Source organism: Xenopus laevis, chromosome 2L (genome assembly GCF_017654675.1).
Source record: "Xenopus laevis strain J_2021 chromosome 2L, Xenopus_laevis_v10.1, whole genome shotgun sequence".
NCBI classification, from domain to species: Eukaryota; Metazoa; Chordata; class Amphibia; order Anura; family Pipidae; genus Xenopus; species Xenopus laevis.
Genome location: NC_054373.1, coordinates 119,541,611 through 119,559,966, shown reverse-complemented (window position 1 = coordinate 119,559,966; position 18,356 = coordinate 119,541,611). Strand labels below are relative to the sequence as shown.

Here is an 18,356-nt window from a genome sequence, read left to right as displayed (position 1 = left end):
GTCTGGAGGGGGGACAGGACTAGCGGCCTGGCTGCATGTCCTGCACCCGGGCCCCGTCACTGATAAAGAGTAATGTAGTTGCACGGTACAGCATTACTTGCACAACCATGATCTGCATGGAATAGTCACCAGTAAGAACCCTTATCTTTGACCTCAAAGGCAAAAATCTCTACAACAAGAATTAACCCTTAGCTGACTTACTATGGTCTTCAAACTTTTGTATGTCACAATTACTACTCTTTGTTGCTGAGTTTTGAAACACAGTGTAACTGTGCATTAACATTTGCAAATTGTTGTTTAACTCACTAATAGGTGGTTCATTATTTATCTTACAAAATCAACTGAAGATGTCATTTGGCAATGACAGGAGTGTACAAACGTTTGCTTTGTACAGTATTTACATTTCAGGATTTCCTTGAAGAACACTTATGCTTTGATTGTTGCTAAAATAATTTCTATGGGCAGATGTACAGATGAACAGATGTATAAAAAGCAATGAAACTTTCTTTCATATAATTTAGGGGTTTTCTGAAATTGAGAGTTTTTAAAACATAATTACTGGATAACAGATGATATACCTGTATAAATATTGGTGTTCTTTGTGAAAGGAATTGTTCAGTGTAAAAATAAAAACTGGGTAAATGGATAGGCTGTGCAAAATAAAAAAATGTTTCCAATATAGTTAGCTAGGCAAAAATGTAATGTATAAAGGCTGGAGTGACTGGATGTCTAACCTAATAGCCAGAACACTACTTCCTGCTTTTCAGCTCTCTTGGTTTACACTGACTGGTTACCCTGGTTAAGTAACCAATCAGAGACTTGAGGGGAGGCCACATGGGCCATATCTGTTGCTTTTGAATCTGAGCTGAATGCTGAGGGTCAATTACAAACTCACTGAACAGATATGTACCATGTAGCCCCCCTTCAAGTCACTGACTAACTCAGAGTTAGAGAGCTGAAAAGCAGGAAGTAGTGTTCTGGCTATTATGTTAGGCGTCCAGTCACTCCACCCTTTATACATTACATTTTTGCCTAACTAACTATATTAGAAACATTTTTTTATTTTGCACAGCCTATCTATTTACCCAGTTTTTATTTTCACACTGAATTCTTCCTTTAAATTGCCAGTGTCAGTTTGCAGGGAAATGAGTAGGTTTGTAAGAAACTTTTATTACAAGTGGCTAAGGCAGTATTTCTGGTATAGTGAGTAAAGCATTTGGCAACTGCACAAAAATACTGGCAAAGGTGCACACACACAGCCCAGACACACTAAGGTGAAACAGGGAAATAAAAAAATGCTTTACACATTAGAAGTAAAAAAAAACCAGATGGTTTTATTAAGAGATGTAAGAGATGTGCTATATATTTGAGGTCAGAAGAGTCAGCACTAACATGGGAGGTCTGTAGATAAAGCTAATAGAATTTCTACATTCTCCGATGTTGCCTGGAACACTGAGAGCTCTTAATTAACCAGCAAATGCAGTTGGTGCGATTCCTTTTACTCCAAGTCCAGTAATCTGCAAAAAACAAAGTCATTATAGTTACCAGGGTTATAGTATATAAGAAGAAAGACAAAAGACATGTGCCCTCTACCCATCCCATAACTTGAGCATCATTTAGACATGCCAGATTGGTTTAGCTTTTTATCCAGCAGATCTCCAGTTTGGAATTTCCGCAACCTGGTTGCTAGGGTCCAAATTACCCTAGCAACTAGGGATGCACCGAATCCACTATTTTAGATCTGGCCAAACCCCAGAATCCTTTGTGAAAGATTTGCCCGAATACTGAGCCGTATACTCATTTGCATATGCAAATTAGGGGTGGGAAGGGGAAAACATTTTTACTTCCTTGTTTTGTGACAAAAAGTCACACGATTTCCCTCCCTGTCCCTATTTTGCATATGAAAATTAGGATTTGGATTCGGTTTGGCTGGGCAGAAGGATCCTGGATTCAGTGCATCCCTACTAGCAACCATGAATTAATCTGAATGAGAGACTGTCCTAAGAATAGTAAAGGACCTAAATACAAAGATAAGTAACAAAAAGTAGTAATAACAAAAATGTGTGGCTTTACAGAGTATTTGTTTTTTAGATGGATTCCCCCCTCCCCCCCATTTGAAAGCTGGAAAGAAAATTAAATAACTAACATACTATAATAATTAAAAACTATAAAAAAAAATGAATATTGAAGGCCAATTGAAAAGCTGTTTAGAATTGGCCATTGTATAATATACTAAAAGTTAACTTAAAGTGGAACAACCTCTTTAATGCAACATTAGGTTCATATTACAGCCAGACCTTAGACACAAGTTATATTTGTATGAGAATTAAGGGGCACACTTAGTACATCCAGTGGCATAGTACATAGGTCTGCTTCCCACTTTTGCTTCATCTTAAGAACATAAATACATACTTAAATGCATATATATCACTAAAACTGTGTCCTGTATTTAATGCAAGTCTATGTTATTAAAATATTGCCCTTGTATATACTGTGTGTATATCAGACAAATTAATTACTTTGTATATCCCTCCAGATTGAGGCTGGCGTTTCTTCCAGTCTTCGTCCATCCCATCACAAGCAGAAGTCACATACATCTCTGAGTAATCCGGGCCTCCAAAGCAGCAGGAAGTTGTCTTATCGATAGGTAACTTTACAGTCTGAATTTGCTTCCCTATGATTGAAAGACATTGAATAGTAAGGAACCTTAGGTTTTATTGCTCTGTCATCAGTTACCAAATCTGGATATTGGACTGTTAGAACTGATCCTAAAGCTAGGGAGCACATGCCTAGTGTATTTGCAGCACCAGTGAAATATGACTTATACTTAGGATGTTGCATGCAAATTTAAATGCTTAGATCAGTTATCCCCAACTTGTAGCACATGAGCAACATTTTGCTCACCAACCCCTTGGATGTTGCTACCAGTGGCCTCAAAGCAGGTGCTTATTTTTGAATTCCAGGCTTGGAGGCAAGTTTTGGTTGTATAAAAACGAGGAGTACTGCCAAACAGAGCTTCCTATGGGCTGCCAGTCCAAATAGGGACTACCAAATAGCCAGTCATAGCTGATATTTGGCACCTCCAGGAACTTTTTTCATTTGAATGTGGCTCATGGGTAAGAAAGGTTGGTTGTCCCTGGCTTAGATAAACACTTACTTGGGTGGACCATCCCACATCCACCCTTCTGGCATCCAGTGGGATCATACTTTTTCTGGACCCAATCTCTCCCTACAAACAGCAGGGATGCCTTAAAGACCCTAAAGTGAATACCATCTGCCGTCTACTATTTGGTGGATCCAGGAACAAGTGTAAGGCTTCATATACTTGGACTGGAGTGCACTATTTCATAATTCATGATGCATTAATGAAGAGTAAACAATCAAATAATAGTCAAATACAACAAGGAAGAGTTTGGAAAATGTTGGTTTACAGGGACCTAGTTGTTTATTTCAGTCTGTATTCTGCATGTTTATCCAGGGTGTTTTTTTTTGTGGTCAACTGTGTAATGTAATGGCCACCACTGTTGCCTATTTAAATAATCATACAATTTCTTCCCCACATTGAATTATCTTAAGTAGGTTCACCTGTGTTTTAGGGTGCAGACTAGAACCTGACCTCTGCAGTTACACTTGCACCTTCCAGGCAAACACCCTACTGATTATGTGCAAGCTAATGACAAAGAATAGTGATGTCAAAGTATCCGGTGCATACTTAAGATTTCATTTCATGTTTGTCCTGAGGGTGGGAAACTCCTCATTTGGGATGATGGATTATGTGAGCATGTAGAGTTTTATAAACCACAAAAGTAATGGAATGGAATTATTGACAAAGAAATTTACTTTTCATTATTTTTTGCAAATCGAACACACACACAGAGAAGGTCATTTGGCAAAAGTACTTTGTATTACGCAATAAATAAAAAGGCCAATAATGGAAAGAAAAACTAAAGAGAATATACAAGTAGAAGCATTATGTAAAAAAAGTGGCAGATTTCATACCTAATAGCATATGTTGCTTTTTTTTTAGTTGTGTACATTAAGGAGCATATTTATTATGCGGTGTAAAAAACATCCGAATAATTCACCACGCATCGCTGTGTAAAAACTGCGTAATTTTTTTACGAGCTTTTTCTTGGAGCAACTTCTAAAGGTCTGCGGCAGTGTAAATTAGTGGTGTAAAATCTGGAGTTCACATGGCGTAAAATACAACACAGCTTGATAAATTCACCATTTATTTTACACCGTTTTTTTACACTGTTTTTTCAGCAAATTTTGTTTTACAAAGCATAATAAATAGGCCCCTTATTGTTACCCTTCTAACCACCCCTACTGCTCATATAATTAGATACAGACAGAAAAGAGACCTTCCCACAGGTGATGGAATAGGATACTATCAAAAATTGTGTGATTATGGAAACCTGAGCTCTGATCATCTCCTATTTTTAATCAATTAATGTTTTTTTTGCTCTGTAATAAAGTAATATATATATATATATATATATATATATATATATATATTGTACTTGATAGAAACCAAGCTGCATAAATCCATATTGGTGGCAAAACAATCCTACTGGGTTTATTAAAGTGTTTTAGTAGACTTTAGCTATGGTGAGCCAAATTACATAAAAAATATTTATGTGGAGAACCTCAGGTTCCAGGCAATAGATTCCATACATTTAATGCAAAAGGCTTTAATAGTAATATTTCACCTGTTTCAGGATCTATGCGGATCACTCTTCCTCCATTATAACAGGCCACCCAGAGTTTCCCTTCTGCATCTATGCACATGCCATCTGGGATCCCTTCATCCTGCTGTAATTTGTACAGAGTCCTTCGATTTGCTGACGTAGAGGAGCAGTAGAAAAGTTTGTTAACAAGAACAATAAGAAACTGAAAATACCCATCTGGCAATTTTATGCATTTATACTTCATACAAAAAAATAATCTCAAACACGACTCATTATGCAGGCAATGATGAATAATATATGCTACCTGATTTCAGGCTGGAAAAAAGAACTGTTCCTTTTTAAAATGAATTCTTTACTTCAGCAGCTTCACAAAAAAATGCATCAAAAGTGATTCACTCACCAGCAGGGTTAAGACTTCACTTGAGAGGTGGGCACTCATATCATCATCACATCATATTAGGTAGCCATTCAGATTTTAACCAGTCTTTACACTCTACACAATTCTAAATGGTGGCCATAAAGTTAAAGGGGTTGTTGACCTCCCAACACTTTCAGTTGGTTTCAGATAGTTCACCAGAAATAAAGACTTTTTCAATTGCATTCTATCTGTGACCGTATTTTTCTTATATTGAAGTTCAAAATTGTATTTTTCATCTTCTTATGTCTTTCTAAAGCAGCTCCGGGGGGGTCACCAAGATCCGACTATGTAACCTCTTCTAAATGGATACATTAGTTGATACATTTTTTATCTTTGGCCCTGCTGAGCAGAATCCCTGAGTTTCATTAAAGGCAGCTGTTAGAATTGATACAATAGTTGCTAATACTCCACAGATACTGCTGAGAAATGTATCAACTAATATAGCTAATTGTAACAGTTTAGAATCTGTAACTGCATTACTGAGCTGACAGACCGAAACACCAGAGACAGGAACATTAAACTATAAACTTAAATTTTGGAAAAACTAAAATAAAAAAAGGAAAGCAACTGAAAAAAAGTATTTTCTTCTGCTGAACAATCTGAAAATAACTGAACTGAAAAAAAGTGTTTGGCAGATGAACAACCCCTTTATCTAGGGGTGCTGCTGCCATAAGGCGGGAAAAGTTACATGGGGCAGAAAAAAGCTGCTCCCAATAACATTATTTAGTTATTAAACAGGAAATTTTGCTCTTCTAATACAGATAGCACAATTCCACTCTCTGCACTAGTCTTATAGCCCCCCTGGACCTGCTCCTGCATAGAAAAGGTAAGCGCCGGGGAGTGAGGGTGGCAGGATTGTAGGATCCAGGGGTAGAGAATCACCCCGCCTTCAACAAAAAACTCTTTTCTTGTGATAGTTTCTAAAAATTTTAGCTGAGGACCTCTCATGTGTGTGTGTGAGGGTGGGGGTGGGGGAGTCATAACTCAGGACTCTTTTTGCAGTCGTGCATTTTATTTAGGGGACATGAGCCTCAGAGCCCAAGGCCTGATATATATAGTGAATAAAGTACCCCCTTTTGTAAAATATAAGGATATTATAAGTTACCGAGGAGTTTCATGACCATATAAAAACACGAGGCCGAAGGCCGAGTGTTTTTATACAGGTCATGGAACTCCGAGGTAACTTCTAATATCCTCATATTTTGCAACTGGGGGTACTTTATTTATTATAATACACAAGTTTTAGGGAGTCATGTGACAGAAATGACATCAGAACTCACCGTTTATAACTGATGACATCAGAACTCACCGTTTATAAGGATATAATTTACAGGATATTCATGGCTCTTGTGTATTATATAGTGAATAAAGTACCCCCTCTTGTAAAATATAAGGATATTATAAGTTACCGAGGAGTTTTATGACCATAAACTCACCGTTTATAAGGATATAATTTACAGGATATTCATGGCTTTTGTGTATTATATAGATATTCTAGATGAAGCCAGAGGGCTGCTGTAAGTTGCCACAGGCCAGTTCTTTATACTTGATGTAAGCAAACGTATTCAGTTCTTTGTGTGCCAAGTCTGCAGTTTATGGGCCCATTATGTGGCAAGCTGGTGGGCCTGCCTGGTTAATAACTGACTGAAATACGAGCAGTTCTCTTATTGAGAAAACGGAACATAACAAGTGCATTTTAAAAATGGGAGTAATTTCCCCTTAAAGTATTGCAGTGCTGGATTCTTTACATACAAAACCACTGTTCTAATGCCAAAGGTAATAGCTATGCATACTAGGAACAATGTAACATTGTTTGTAACAATCTGTAATCTAAAGTGTACTGATAATTTAATTCCAACAGGAATGCAGGGTTTGAACTAAATTATTACTAGGTAATTACCAGATGTGAAAATGGCCTGTCTAAGCATGATTCAAAACTGCAGAAGAATTTTTATTTGTTAAGATTATTGTAGCTTTCTAAAGGCTTTCTAAGAGCTAGAGCAAAGGACATACAATTGGTATAAAATAAGTCAGGGCCAGTCCTACCCTGTGCAAAAGCTGAAACCTCTGCTATAGTCAGTGGACAATTTTTTTATTAAAAAAATTGCATATATATATATATATATATATATATATATATATATATATATATATATATATATATATATATATATATGCTGTATGTATGGTCTTGAGAAAGGTCTTAGGCAAAGACCGAAACGTTGACCTGTTTTTAAAGATGTACTAAATAAAGAAAGAGATTTTTTTAACTTTCTAAAGGTTCCTGGTGTGCACCTCGCTTTTTTGTTATTTGTATACTGCTAATGAGAGTAGCACCTGGGTCATTTTCTACCATATGGTGTGCTGAACTCACATGGACTAAGTGTATATATTATATATATATTTGATTTTTGAATAATTTATTCCAGGATCAGCACTCCCATAAAAATGTATTATTGTTTTTTAAACTCTTTTATACACATTGCATTTTTTAAATCACAGATGATTACACATGATTGAGAAAATTTCTCACAAAGATGGAGATCACAGACATTATCATATATAAACAAATGTAACAATAGTGACACCTTGAGGTAAAATTCTAAATTGACACGTAGCGGTTGTTTGAATACATAATTGCACTCATTTGCGTTGATTGGTTGTTAATGACGTCATCTCGACGCCCACTTTTTTTAAGTATTTAAGTAATCACATAACCACTTGCACTTATCCTCGATAAAGGCCCTAATGTGGGCTGAAACGTTGAAAATGTTTGAATAAAAATCTTTTTTGATTTGAGTGCTGGTCCGCTTTGAAGATTATATGCCATAATTGACCAAGCACCCATCTCTGATTGAGAAGGAAGGGGTGCGGGTACTTTCAGAACATATATATATATATATATATATATATATATATATATATATATATATATATATATATATATATATATATATATACATTAGTAGTAGTCTGGAAGCCGGCACTTCACGTCTACAGGTAAAAGTTGCCTGGGTGCGAAAAGCCCAAAAATTAAGTAAAGAAATGAAGAAGCTCACACTCACAGGACTTATCAAGTCAAAAAAGGTGTTTATTTGGATCAAAAATCGAGTAACGTTTCGGCTTGCACTCTCACAGAGAAAGGCTTGAGTGCAAGCCGAAACGTTAGTCGATTTTTGATCCAAATAAACACCTTTTTTGACTTGATAAGTCCTGTGAGTGCGAGCTTCTTCATTTCTTTATATATATATATATATATATATATACACACACACACACACAAGCATATATATGAAATATATAACTATATACTGAATATCCTGTAAATTATATCTTTATAAACAGTGCTTAGTGATGTCATCATTAGTGCTCAGTGATGCCATGAAATGGAGTTTCGTGACCTTGATAAAAGCCTTCAGCCTCATACCTTTATTTGGTCATGGAGCTCCTTAGTGACTAATAATATCCTTATATTTTACAATATAAGGTACATGAGTCTCTATATATTAAGGACATATATTAATGGAAACTGTTTTTGTGTTTCTCCCCTATAAACAGTCTTTTAATAAGATTATTAAATTCATTGAGTTTATGTTGAAAAAAAGGTATATACTGCCCCTTTAATACAGAGAATACGGTGTGGGGCTACTGTAATTTATATCAGAATTTACCAAAGGAATAGTGTTGACACCTATTTTTTACATAAATACTGGCCTTCCTTTAGGTTTAGCTTTCTTCACTATTAGTATAATTGACCTTTATCCTCATTTCTACCAGTCAAGTGGCAACCCTGCAAGTGAGATTCTGTTTGGAAGAGGGCTGTTACTGGAGTGTGGTGAGTTATATTTCTTCTTTGGGCTGTATTTGTTTTGTTTAAAGTAGAATTGTGCCTGTATACTTACAAAATATGAAGTTACTATAAATCACGTTGGAGTTCTAAGACCTGTATAAAAGCACAATGTCTTCAGTCTTGTATTTTTATATTATCATTGAGCACCAAGGTGACTTGTAATATCCTAATATTGATAATCTCAAGTGCTCTGACCTTGATGCATTTCTGTATAGAAATACAAAGTACCCTATTTTCACAATGGTGTATGAGTGCATGTAATTGAAAATTGCTTTTCAGGTTAGACAAATTAAAAGCAGTCCATATTTTCAAATATAATGGTAGAAATAATGGTACTTACAGCTTTTGCCAGTTTTCATATCATAGTCTAAGGCATCAACTTTAAAGGACAGACTGTCTATGTAATAGAGAGTTTTGTGATCCAGAGACCAGTCTAATCCATTAGAGATATCAACCATGTCAAAGTGTTTCACGACAGAATGGTCAGGGTAGAGGGTGAACAAAGAACCCTGGTTCCTCTCCACTACTGCAGGGCGAATTTCTTGCGACATGGTACCTATTTGGAACATCATCAATAAAAACAAAATCATTTGATTGTAGTGCAGTTAATATACTGGTCAGTAATGGATTTTGAAAATCACATATATGGTGTTTACTTTATTTTATTAACTAACACATTTCAGAAGGGCCATTGGTAGCACATTTACAATAAGTATTGCTAGATAACTAAAATCATACCTGCAAGAAATCTTCCTTCAGGATCAACCTTGCCATCATTAAACCTGTTGTTTGGCTTGTCCTCATCTACACGTGCAAGAGTGGTAACAGACTGGTCCTCCCAGTTCAGAGCTGAAAAAGTGTTGCCCATGGCCAAAACATAACCTCCTGATTTCCGAAGGGCCACAGATCCTATTGGGGCTTCTAAAAGAGTCCAAACGTTACAGAGAATCTTAATCAGGAGCACTGACAGCATTCTTCTAATACAACTCTCTATACTAAGCAGATAAACAAAAATATTCTCACAAATAAACCTATGGATTGTGTATGTGTCATTCTGCCTTAACAGAAGACACTTTATTGCCACTGTAGGGATTTCCATAATTGAATGGATGGATAAAGTAACCAAAAATGGCAAACAGGTGCCCAGCAGGTAGCCATTGCTTATAAAAACACAAACAATGCAGATAATGCACAGCCTGCTCTGGTGGCACTGGCACTGTATCTGCATGTACAGCCAAAACAAATAAAGCTGAAAGGGGTGGTTCACCTTTAAGTTAACCTTTAGTATGTCATAGAATAATTAATTCTAAGCAACTTTTCATTTGGTCTTCATTATTTTTTTTATAGTTTTTGAATTATTTTCCATCTTCTTCTGACTTTTTCCAGCTTTCAAATGCGGTTCACTGACCCCCATCTGGAAACAAATGCTGTATAAGGCTACAACTTTATCATTATTGCTAGTTTTTATTACTCCTCTTTCTATTCAGGCCTCTCCTATTCATATTCCTATCTCTTATTCAAATCAATGCATGGTTGCAGTGGAATAATTAGATGTTACCAGGTCAAACAGCAAATAAATTTTAGGGCCCCCAACAGATCCAGAGATTGTCCTGTTTTACCAATAAATGTTGAAATCATTAATTATTTGGGCCTTATGGGGCCCCCTATACCTCCTGGGCCCCCCTGCAGTCACAGGGTTTGCTTCCTCTGTTGTTACGCCCCTGCATGGTTGCTAAGGTAATTGGGACCTTAGCAACCAAATTGCATACTTGAGTGCTACTGAATAAAAAGCTAAATAACTATACAACCACAAATAATAAAAAAATGAAAACCAATTAAAAATTCTCGCAGAATATCACTCTTTACATCATAGTAAGTTAATTCAAAGGTGAACAGCCCCTTTAAAACTGTTAATTCAAAGGTTAACAGCCCCTTTAAAACTGTTATAGTGTCTTTATTAAGCCAGTCTTGCTACAGTGAAGAACAAAGAATGTTTGGCTGGGTCTGCACTCCTCTGGTCAGGTCCTGTGTGGGGCAGGACAAACTGATGATTATTTAAAAAGTTGGCAAGTGCACAAAATCATTTTCCAGCCTACCAGTCCTTGATCTTTGAAATGGCAATTGCTAAATTGTATTTATTATCCTGTAATGCTGTTCTGAGAATTGAATGGCTTATGTAAACAGGCATTGGTTCCTCCTTACCTACTGATACACTCTGCACTTTCTTAGTACTGGGGTCCCACCGACAAACCTTTTGGCCTGTAATATCCACAAACAGTAGCGTTCCTTCCTTCTCCTCCCACACTGGGGACTCTCCAATCTTGTACGTCTCACTGACTACACATTCTATCTTGATGGAAGACATGTCCTGGTATGAGAGACATTGTAAATCAGCACATTATTTTTTGTTAACAGGACGACAGCTGAGGAAAGTAGTCAGAATCTAAAAAAATCACCCCTGCAGATAAATAAATGGAACAGGATAAGATTTTAGGGCTGATGACAGGACAGTGATTCAGTTGGTCTTGTTATAAAATTAGAAATAGGGTTGCCATCTGGCTTGTGTCTCACTGGCATAGCCTTTAAAAATACCAACCAAGGCCAGGACTTGTATTATTTTTTTATTATTTTTTACGGGCAATGTATTTGCAATCACCTGTCATTCTGCCCATCCCTAATCTCCACCTCTGCCCCTTTATCTCCCCTCTGTACCAATTTTCATGGTTTAGTGCACAACAGTAGCATTTGAAAATAGTTATCACTACTATTCTGCTTGCATATCCCTGGCACACCTGGGCCTGTCCATTTTGTTTCAGTCATGTGATTTAATCTCTGTTACATCCCTAAATTAAGATCCTAGTCTGAAATCCCTCTGGTTTTTTTTGCAATAAAGTAGCCATTTTCTTTTTTATGAATTGTCTGTCCATCTGATCCCATTCACATCCTGCATGTAAAATAAAAATGAAAATTTGCATCTCTGTAGAAACCAACAGAAAACACAACTTTTAACATTAACTAACTATTACAGTTTGTTTTTAATTGCAAGCAAAATCTTTTTTTTTTTTTTGGGGGGGGTGATAGTGTCACTTGAAAAATGTACATAAATTCCTTGCATATGTTACGGAGCTGTCTGACCTGCAGTGATTTGCTGTTGTTCAGCAACTGCCATTTGTTTCACTGGGTGCCCCTGGGTGCAGGTCCGGACTGAGAATTAAAATAGGCCCTGGCATTTCAGGTACACAGAGGCCCAATCAGCCCACGCAGAGGCCCAAACAATCATCACCAGCCCACTAAATACTGACTTTCTATGGCACCTTATAGCAGCCCCTCTGGCATTTGCCAGAATCCACAGATTGCCAGTCTGGACCTGCCTAGGTGTGACTGTTCTTGTGCTAATGCATTTGTATATCGAAACATTTGTTGCCCTCCAACATACAACCTGGCATCATCTCAGCACTATAGGTAAAGAGCAACTTTGTCTTGCACCAGCCCAATGTGATAATATCATACATGTACCATTTCAGCAGGAACCACCAAAGTATCCCAGCTGCCCCCAGTCATGTGACTTGTGCTCTGATACTGATGCTCTTTAGTGCTACACTGCAAATTGGAGTGATATCACTCCCCCCCAGCAGCCTAACAACAGAACAATGGGAAGGTAACCAGATAGCAGCTCCCTAACACAAGATAAAAGCTCCCTGGTAGATATAAGAATAGCACTCAATAGTAAAAAGCCAAGTACCACTGAGACACATTTAGTTACATTGAGTAGGAGAAACTGCAGCTAAAAAAATACACTTGTTGGTTCAGGAATGACATTTTATATTGTAGAGTGAATTATAATATGCAGTGTAAACAGTGTAATTTAGAAATAATGACAGAATCCCTGTAAGGTATGGGGATCCAAATTTTGGAAAGACACCTTATCCAGAAAACCCCAGGCCTCAATCATTCCGGATAACAGTTCCCATACCTGTAGCGTCAAATCTGAAAATCATATGCTGTAACTGTCTACAGGTTGTTCTAGCTCTCTCATAATGAATGCTCTTACTGGCAGCAGGCTGTATACCACCTATATTTATTGCAGACTGAATGTAGCTCCACCCAAGTCAAAGTTGATTACACACAAAACAAATTACAAAAGGAGATGAAACTCCAGAGAAGTGTGCACTTTTCTCTGTTTTTAAACAAATGCTACATTCGCTTGTAACAATAACATGGAACAACACACTGTGTATTTAAGAAGTAACTGCTCCACTGCTTGCTGGGAAGATTAACATATGAATGTCGACTATGTAAAATCAGCTCCTGTTTATTTAGAGAATTCAGGAAACTTTGCAGCCAGGTGCCTCCACAGGTTGCAGCCATAAGTGTGTGCATTCTTATCTAAGGATCCAGTAGTTTGTGTTGTTGGGAGTTGCAAGAAGTGAAGCCTGTAATCACCATAGTGCAACCTGCTGGCACATGAGGATCTGTTCCTATTCTGTATTATATTGTCCGCCCTCTGACTGCTCCCTCTACACTCCTTCATATCCTTATACTCACCACTTTTTCTGGTAATGGAGCCTATAGCTTCTCCTGTGATAAGAGCAGCGGGGCTGTAGTGCTAGGCTTTGCACAGGGAGCCTTTTGTTTTGTGGAAATCCTGTTTGTCACATTCCTAAAAGCTACATGCAACACACGCTTTACATGGCAGATCCTGCATGAACTTTACCCCAAGTCCTTTAGGTTCTTTTGCTGAATGGCAGAATCAAATGATTAGTGTTCCAGTACAGGAAGAACTGAAAAAAAACCCACACACTCAATCTGATTCAGCAAATAAGACAACAAAACGCTTAGCTGAATCCCCTTTATCAAATTTGCTTATACAAGTAATTTTTTTAATTGGTTCAAATAGCCAATTTTAAGCTAGCCATAGATGCACAGATCCTATCGTACGAATCGAGGATTCGTATGATGACATCTTTCGTCCGGCGGAGATTGGTCATTTGGTCGATCGGACAGGTTTGATTTTGACCCGACCGATCCCGCCGAAGCCCATTGCGCATCGTTGTCGGATAGTTCGGTCATATGGCGATGTCGCCAAACTAGCGGATCTTTGCGTCTATAGCCACCTTAAAAAGAAATTAAATGAAAGCCAAAAATCCCAGTACCCTCTACAGTCCTCTCACCCCCCCCCCCGTTAAACCACAGATGAACTGTTAGTTTAACTCCATCTTTCTGAGTTACTAACTCCATAAAACTTACTCTAACTTCAACTTGTGCTCCAAAATGTGGCTGGTAAAATTTGGTACTCTGTATTCACTAAAGTGACTTTGTCTGATGACAAGTAAACTTAATATTTGCTGTATTCAATTCACGGATTAAGACTTTTGTGAATCTGACTTTTAACTTCACTTTTTCTCCAATAATATTTCTTACTTCAATTTCAGTTTTTGACACTTGTGAATTCCCCACTAAGTCTTTAGCTTTAGGCCATATTTCCTAGTACTCAACGGGTGTTTGAGCAAGGGTGGAGCTTTACACAGTGCAGTGACACAGTGACCAGAAAGCTTTTGGGGTACCTTGTTATATATGGGGGGCACAACTACATGTGAGTACATTGGGGCCATAGGGGTGGAAAGGATTTATTTTTTCCTGTTGTCACTAATTCACAGTTATACACACAAGGTTGAGGGATGAGTGAACAGAGAACCTCAGATTAAAGGAAAACTATACCCCCCAAACAATGTAGGTCTCTATAAAAAGATATTGCATAAAACAGCTCATATGTAAAATCCTGCTTCATGTTAATAAACCATTTTCATATTAATATACTTTTCTAGTAGTATGTGCCATTGGGTAATCATAAATAGAAAATTGCCATTTTAAATATAAAGGCCGCCCCCTGGGATCCTAGGATTCACTGTACTCACAAACATACCAACAAACCATACATGTTAGGTCACATGAGCCAATTAACAGACAGAGTTCTGTCTTTTGCTTCAACACTTCTTCCTGTTACAGTTAGAGTTGTAGTATTTCTGGTCAGGTGATCTCTGAGACAGCACAGACCATCACGAAATGGTGGCTCAAGGCAAGAGATGTAAAAGGGCAATATTTACTTAAATATATATTCCAGTTTGGTAAGATTCTTTAATATGCCACTTAATATGATATGAACTATCTGTTGCTTAAGTGTTCATTTTGGGGGTATAGTTTTCCTTTAAGGGGGTTATTTACTATTTTTTGTCGAAAACTCGATTTTTGTGGAGAAAAAAAATTGTTGAGATTTATTATACCTTGATGCTACAAAAAGCCAAAAATCCGCAATCTCAGACCTGTTGAGGTCATGCATAAGTCAAAGGGAGAGGCACCAATCTCAATTTAAAGTATTGTGGTTTGCGCTGGGTTTAGCTCAAAAATCAGAAAAATTGGGGTTTTTGGGAGAACACCAGAAATAAACGAGTGATTCGGGGAAAAGGTCGGACAATTCAGGTTTTCGCTCTATTTTATCGCGGTTTTTAATGAATAAAAAAGTTTTTTTAATTAATAATTTGAGATAAATTCAGATTTTAGTAAATAACCCCCTAAATCTCTGGTGGTGATATGAAACATGTTGGGAGCACTGGCATAAATACATGGGACAGTGGGGAGGGGGTCAGCTGAAGTGGGGCACATTAGGAGCAGGAAGGAGCCATTTCTAGCAGATTCGGTGTTACGGTGGGGTTTGTGACCACTATGAGGATTTGCATAATTTGGTCCTAGTTGCATAAAGAATTATAAGCCTGTGTATGTCTATGAAGTCCTATAAAAAAAGTTAACACATTTCAATTTTAATCTGAACAGCAGGCCCAACATTTACATTGCATTCCCCAAACAGCCCCTTTAAAATGTTAAACCTTAAATCCCCCCTAGAAAAGGGATAATAAAGCAGTGCATCTGATATTGGGCTGTGCTACTCATGGTAAACCTATCCTTAGTTCCTACCAGCTGTGCCTTCTTTCTAGATTTTGTTACAGGAGCACAAGCGGGTCAGCTGAGTAATGCTACAGTGAGGCTATGCACAATCCTGCTTTGTTGGTGGAGGTTTAGGAACATAAGGGCTACATAGATATACATACATTATATTACACATATATTTATAGCATCAGTGTAGAGAATACAATACCCACTGAAGTGTTCTACAGGTCTTGTCTGCTGGCTTGTCAGCTGGACTGGATGCACCCAGGCTTATATTTATTAGACCTATTAATTTTTAACTAGTGGTTAATGCAGCTTTGAAACATTTTGGCTAATGAACAAAAATCTGTCTCTACTGAAAGCCATTCTTCAGCGATTTTTGATGAAGCGCCAAGAAAGGGACAAGTAATGCAGTCACTAGGCTAGCACAGCAAAAATTGTCCAACAATATTTAAAAGAGAACTAAAGAAGTAGTCTAGAAATGTTATACATTATGTTTGAGGATTCTATTCCAGCCCAAGGCAACCACAGCCCTTTAGCAGTTAAGATCTGTGCCTCCAAAGATGCCCCAGTAGCTCCCCATCTTCTTTTCTGCTGATTCACTGCACATTCTCTGTGCTGCTGTCACTTACTGAGCTTAGGGACTGACTCACAATATACAGTACACATAGAATATAAATGTCACAATATAAAGCTGATTAGTAATTAATATAGATAATTACTACATGGCAGCACAGAAACCAGTGCAACTAGCATCAGAATTTAATAATCAGCGCTTTAACATCAGCTTATATTACAGACCAACCTCATTTTCTGTTTGATAAATTTATGACGACCCCTAAGGTTAGCTTAGCATCTGAGCATGTGAGTGTCGCAGACACTTTCCAAGATGGTGACCCCCTGTGACAAGTTTGAAGTCCTGGATCATTGCTGCTATTGAAAAGCTGAAACTTTAGGCTGGTGCAATAAGTTAAGTAAATAAAATATGCCATTTTTAACCACATTAATTTTTAGGGTTTAGTTCTCCTTTAACTACAAAATTATATACCCCTTATTATATAAGGATCATTCAAAGCTTTTGTGTTTTAAATGTACCCCTACTGTTAATGCTAAAGATATTAGAAGTCACCATGCAGCCTTGTGCCTTTATACAGGTCACGTTACTCCAAGATGACATCTAAGATTTAAACGTTTTAGTAAGAGGTACATTATTCATTACAATCTACAGCTAAATGTTCTGTTGTGTAGTGTTTGTCTTCAGGGAGCTCTGCACAGGGGGATGGTTACAGAGGAAACAGAACCCAGTGAGGACCTTCTTAAAGGGATCCTGTCATAGGAAAACATGTTTTTTTCAAAACACATCAGTTAATAGTGCTGCTCCAGCAGAATTCTGCACTGAAATCCATTTCTCAAAAGAGCAAACAGATTTTTATATTCAATTTTGAAATCTGACATGGGGCTAGACATTTTGTCAATTTCCCAGCTGCCCCTGGTCATGTGACTTGTGCCTGCACTTTAGGAGAGAAATGCTTTCTGGCAAGCTGCTGTTTTTCCTTCTCAATGTAACTAAAGGAGTCTCAGTGGGACATGGGTTTTTACTATTGAGTATTGTTCTTAGATCTACCAGGCAGCTGTTATCTTGTGTTAGGGAGCTGTTATCTGGTTACCTTCCCATTGTTCTTTTGTTTCGCTGCTGGAGGGGAAAAGGTAGGGGGGTGATATCAGTCCAAATTCGCAGTACAGCAGTAAAGAGTGATTGAAGTATATCAGAGCACAAGTTCTGTTCTGTTGTTAGGCCGCTGGGGGGGTGATATCACTCCAACTTGCAGTGCAGCAGTAAAGAGTATCAGTATCAGAGCACAAGTCACATGACTGGGGGCAGCTGGGAAACTGACAATATGTCTCGCCCCATGTCAGATTACTGAAATCTGTTTGCTCTTTTGAGAAATGGATTTCAGTGCAGAATTCTGCTGGATCAGCACTTTTAACTGATTCATTTTGAAAAAAATGTTTTTTCCCATGACAGTATCCCTTTAAAGAGAAATTTCAATATATCTTGGTAGAATAGGCTAATTTACCTATATTTTGGGACCCTAAATTGAATTTGCTGTGAGGCCCAAATCCATTTAGTTACACCACTGTCTGTGTTCTTGCTCCAGCATCTAAACAAACCCTGCCTTTTCCTTCTTTCTCTTCCACACATTCTCCCTTCTATTCCACCTCTGCTCCCTACATGCCATCCATTTAACCTCTGTTCCCTCCTGCCTCTCCAATTCACTGTGTGGGACGAAATGTTGGATTATAGATACATGGCCGTCGTTAGAAATCACGGGGTCTTTTTCGTCGCTTCGGGACTTTGGCTGTTCGGCACTTCCGCATTTCGGCTTTTCGGGACTTCGGAAAGGAGGCAGCGCAGGTTTGGTGCCGTCATGGGGGGCCCAGCTCTTTTGAAAAG

General features: G+C 37.8%; 1 protein-coding gene across 3 annotated transcripts; it reads right to left on the bottom strand.

Annotated features, from left to right (window-relative positions):
• Positions 1-1,310: 1,310 nt before the first annotated feature.
• Positions 1,311-16,149, bottom strand: rgn.L (regucalcin L homeolog). 3 transcript variants are annotated; one of them, NM_001085655.1, is made up of 7 exons: positions 16,114-16,149; positions 11,162-11,327; positions 9,698-9,880; positions 9,300-9,515; positions 4,713-4,844; positions 2,520-2,674; positions 1,311-1,517 (listed from the first exon to the last, which is right to left on the bottom strand). In NM_001085655.1, exons 2-7 carry the CDS (start codon positions 11,322-11,324, stop codon positions 1,467-1,469), a joined length of 900 nt encoding a protein of 299 aa, NP_001079124.1. In that variant the 5' UTR covers positions 11,325-11,327; positions 16,114-16,149; the 3' UTR covers positions 1,311-1,466. The 3 variants fall into 3 exon arrangements, with proteins under 3 accessions (NP_001079124.1, XP_041436756.1, XP_041436757.1); XM_041580822.1 differs by having other exon boundaries at positions 1,315-1,517; positions 16,110-16,144; XM_041580823.1 differs by lacking the exon at positions 16,114-16,149 and adding an exon at positions 13,505-13,684 and having other exon boundaries at positions 1,315-1,517.
• Between the last annotated feature and the right edge of the window lie 2,207 nt (positions 16,150-18,356).

Coding starts and splice junctions, on each gene's coding strand:
- rgn.L (NM_001085655.1), bottom strand. CDS start 11,324: ATGTCTTCCATCAAGATAGAATGTGTAGTCAGTGAGACGTACAAGATT. Junction 9,516..9,697: donor TGAAGGAAGATTTCTTGCAG/GTATGATTTTAG, acceptor TGTTCCAAATAG/GTACCATGTCGCAAGAAATT. Junction 4,845..9,299: donor TATGAAAACTGGCAAAAGCT/GTAAGTACCATT, acceptor CCTCTACGTCAG/CAAATCGAAGGACTCTGTAC.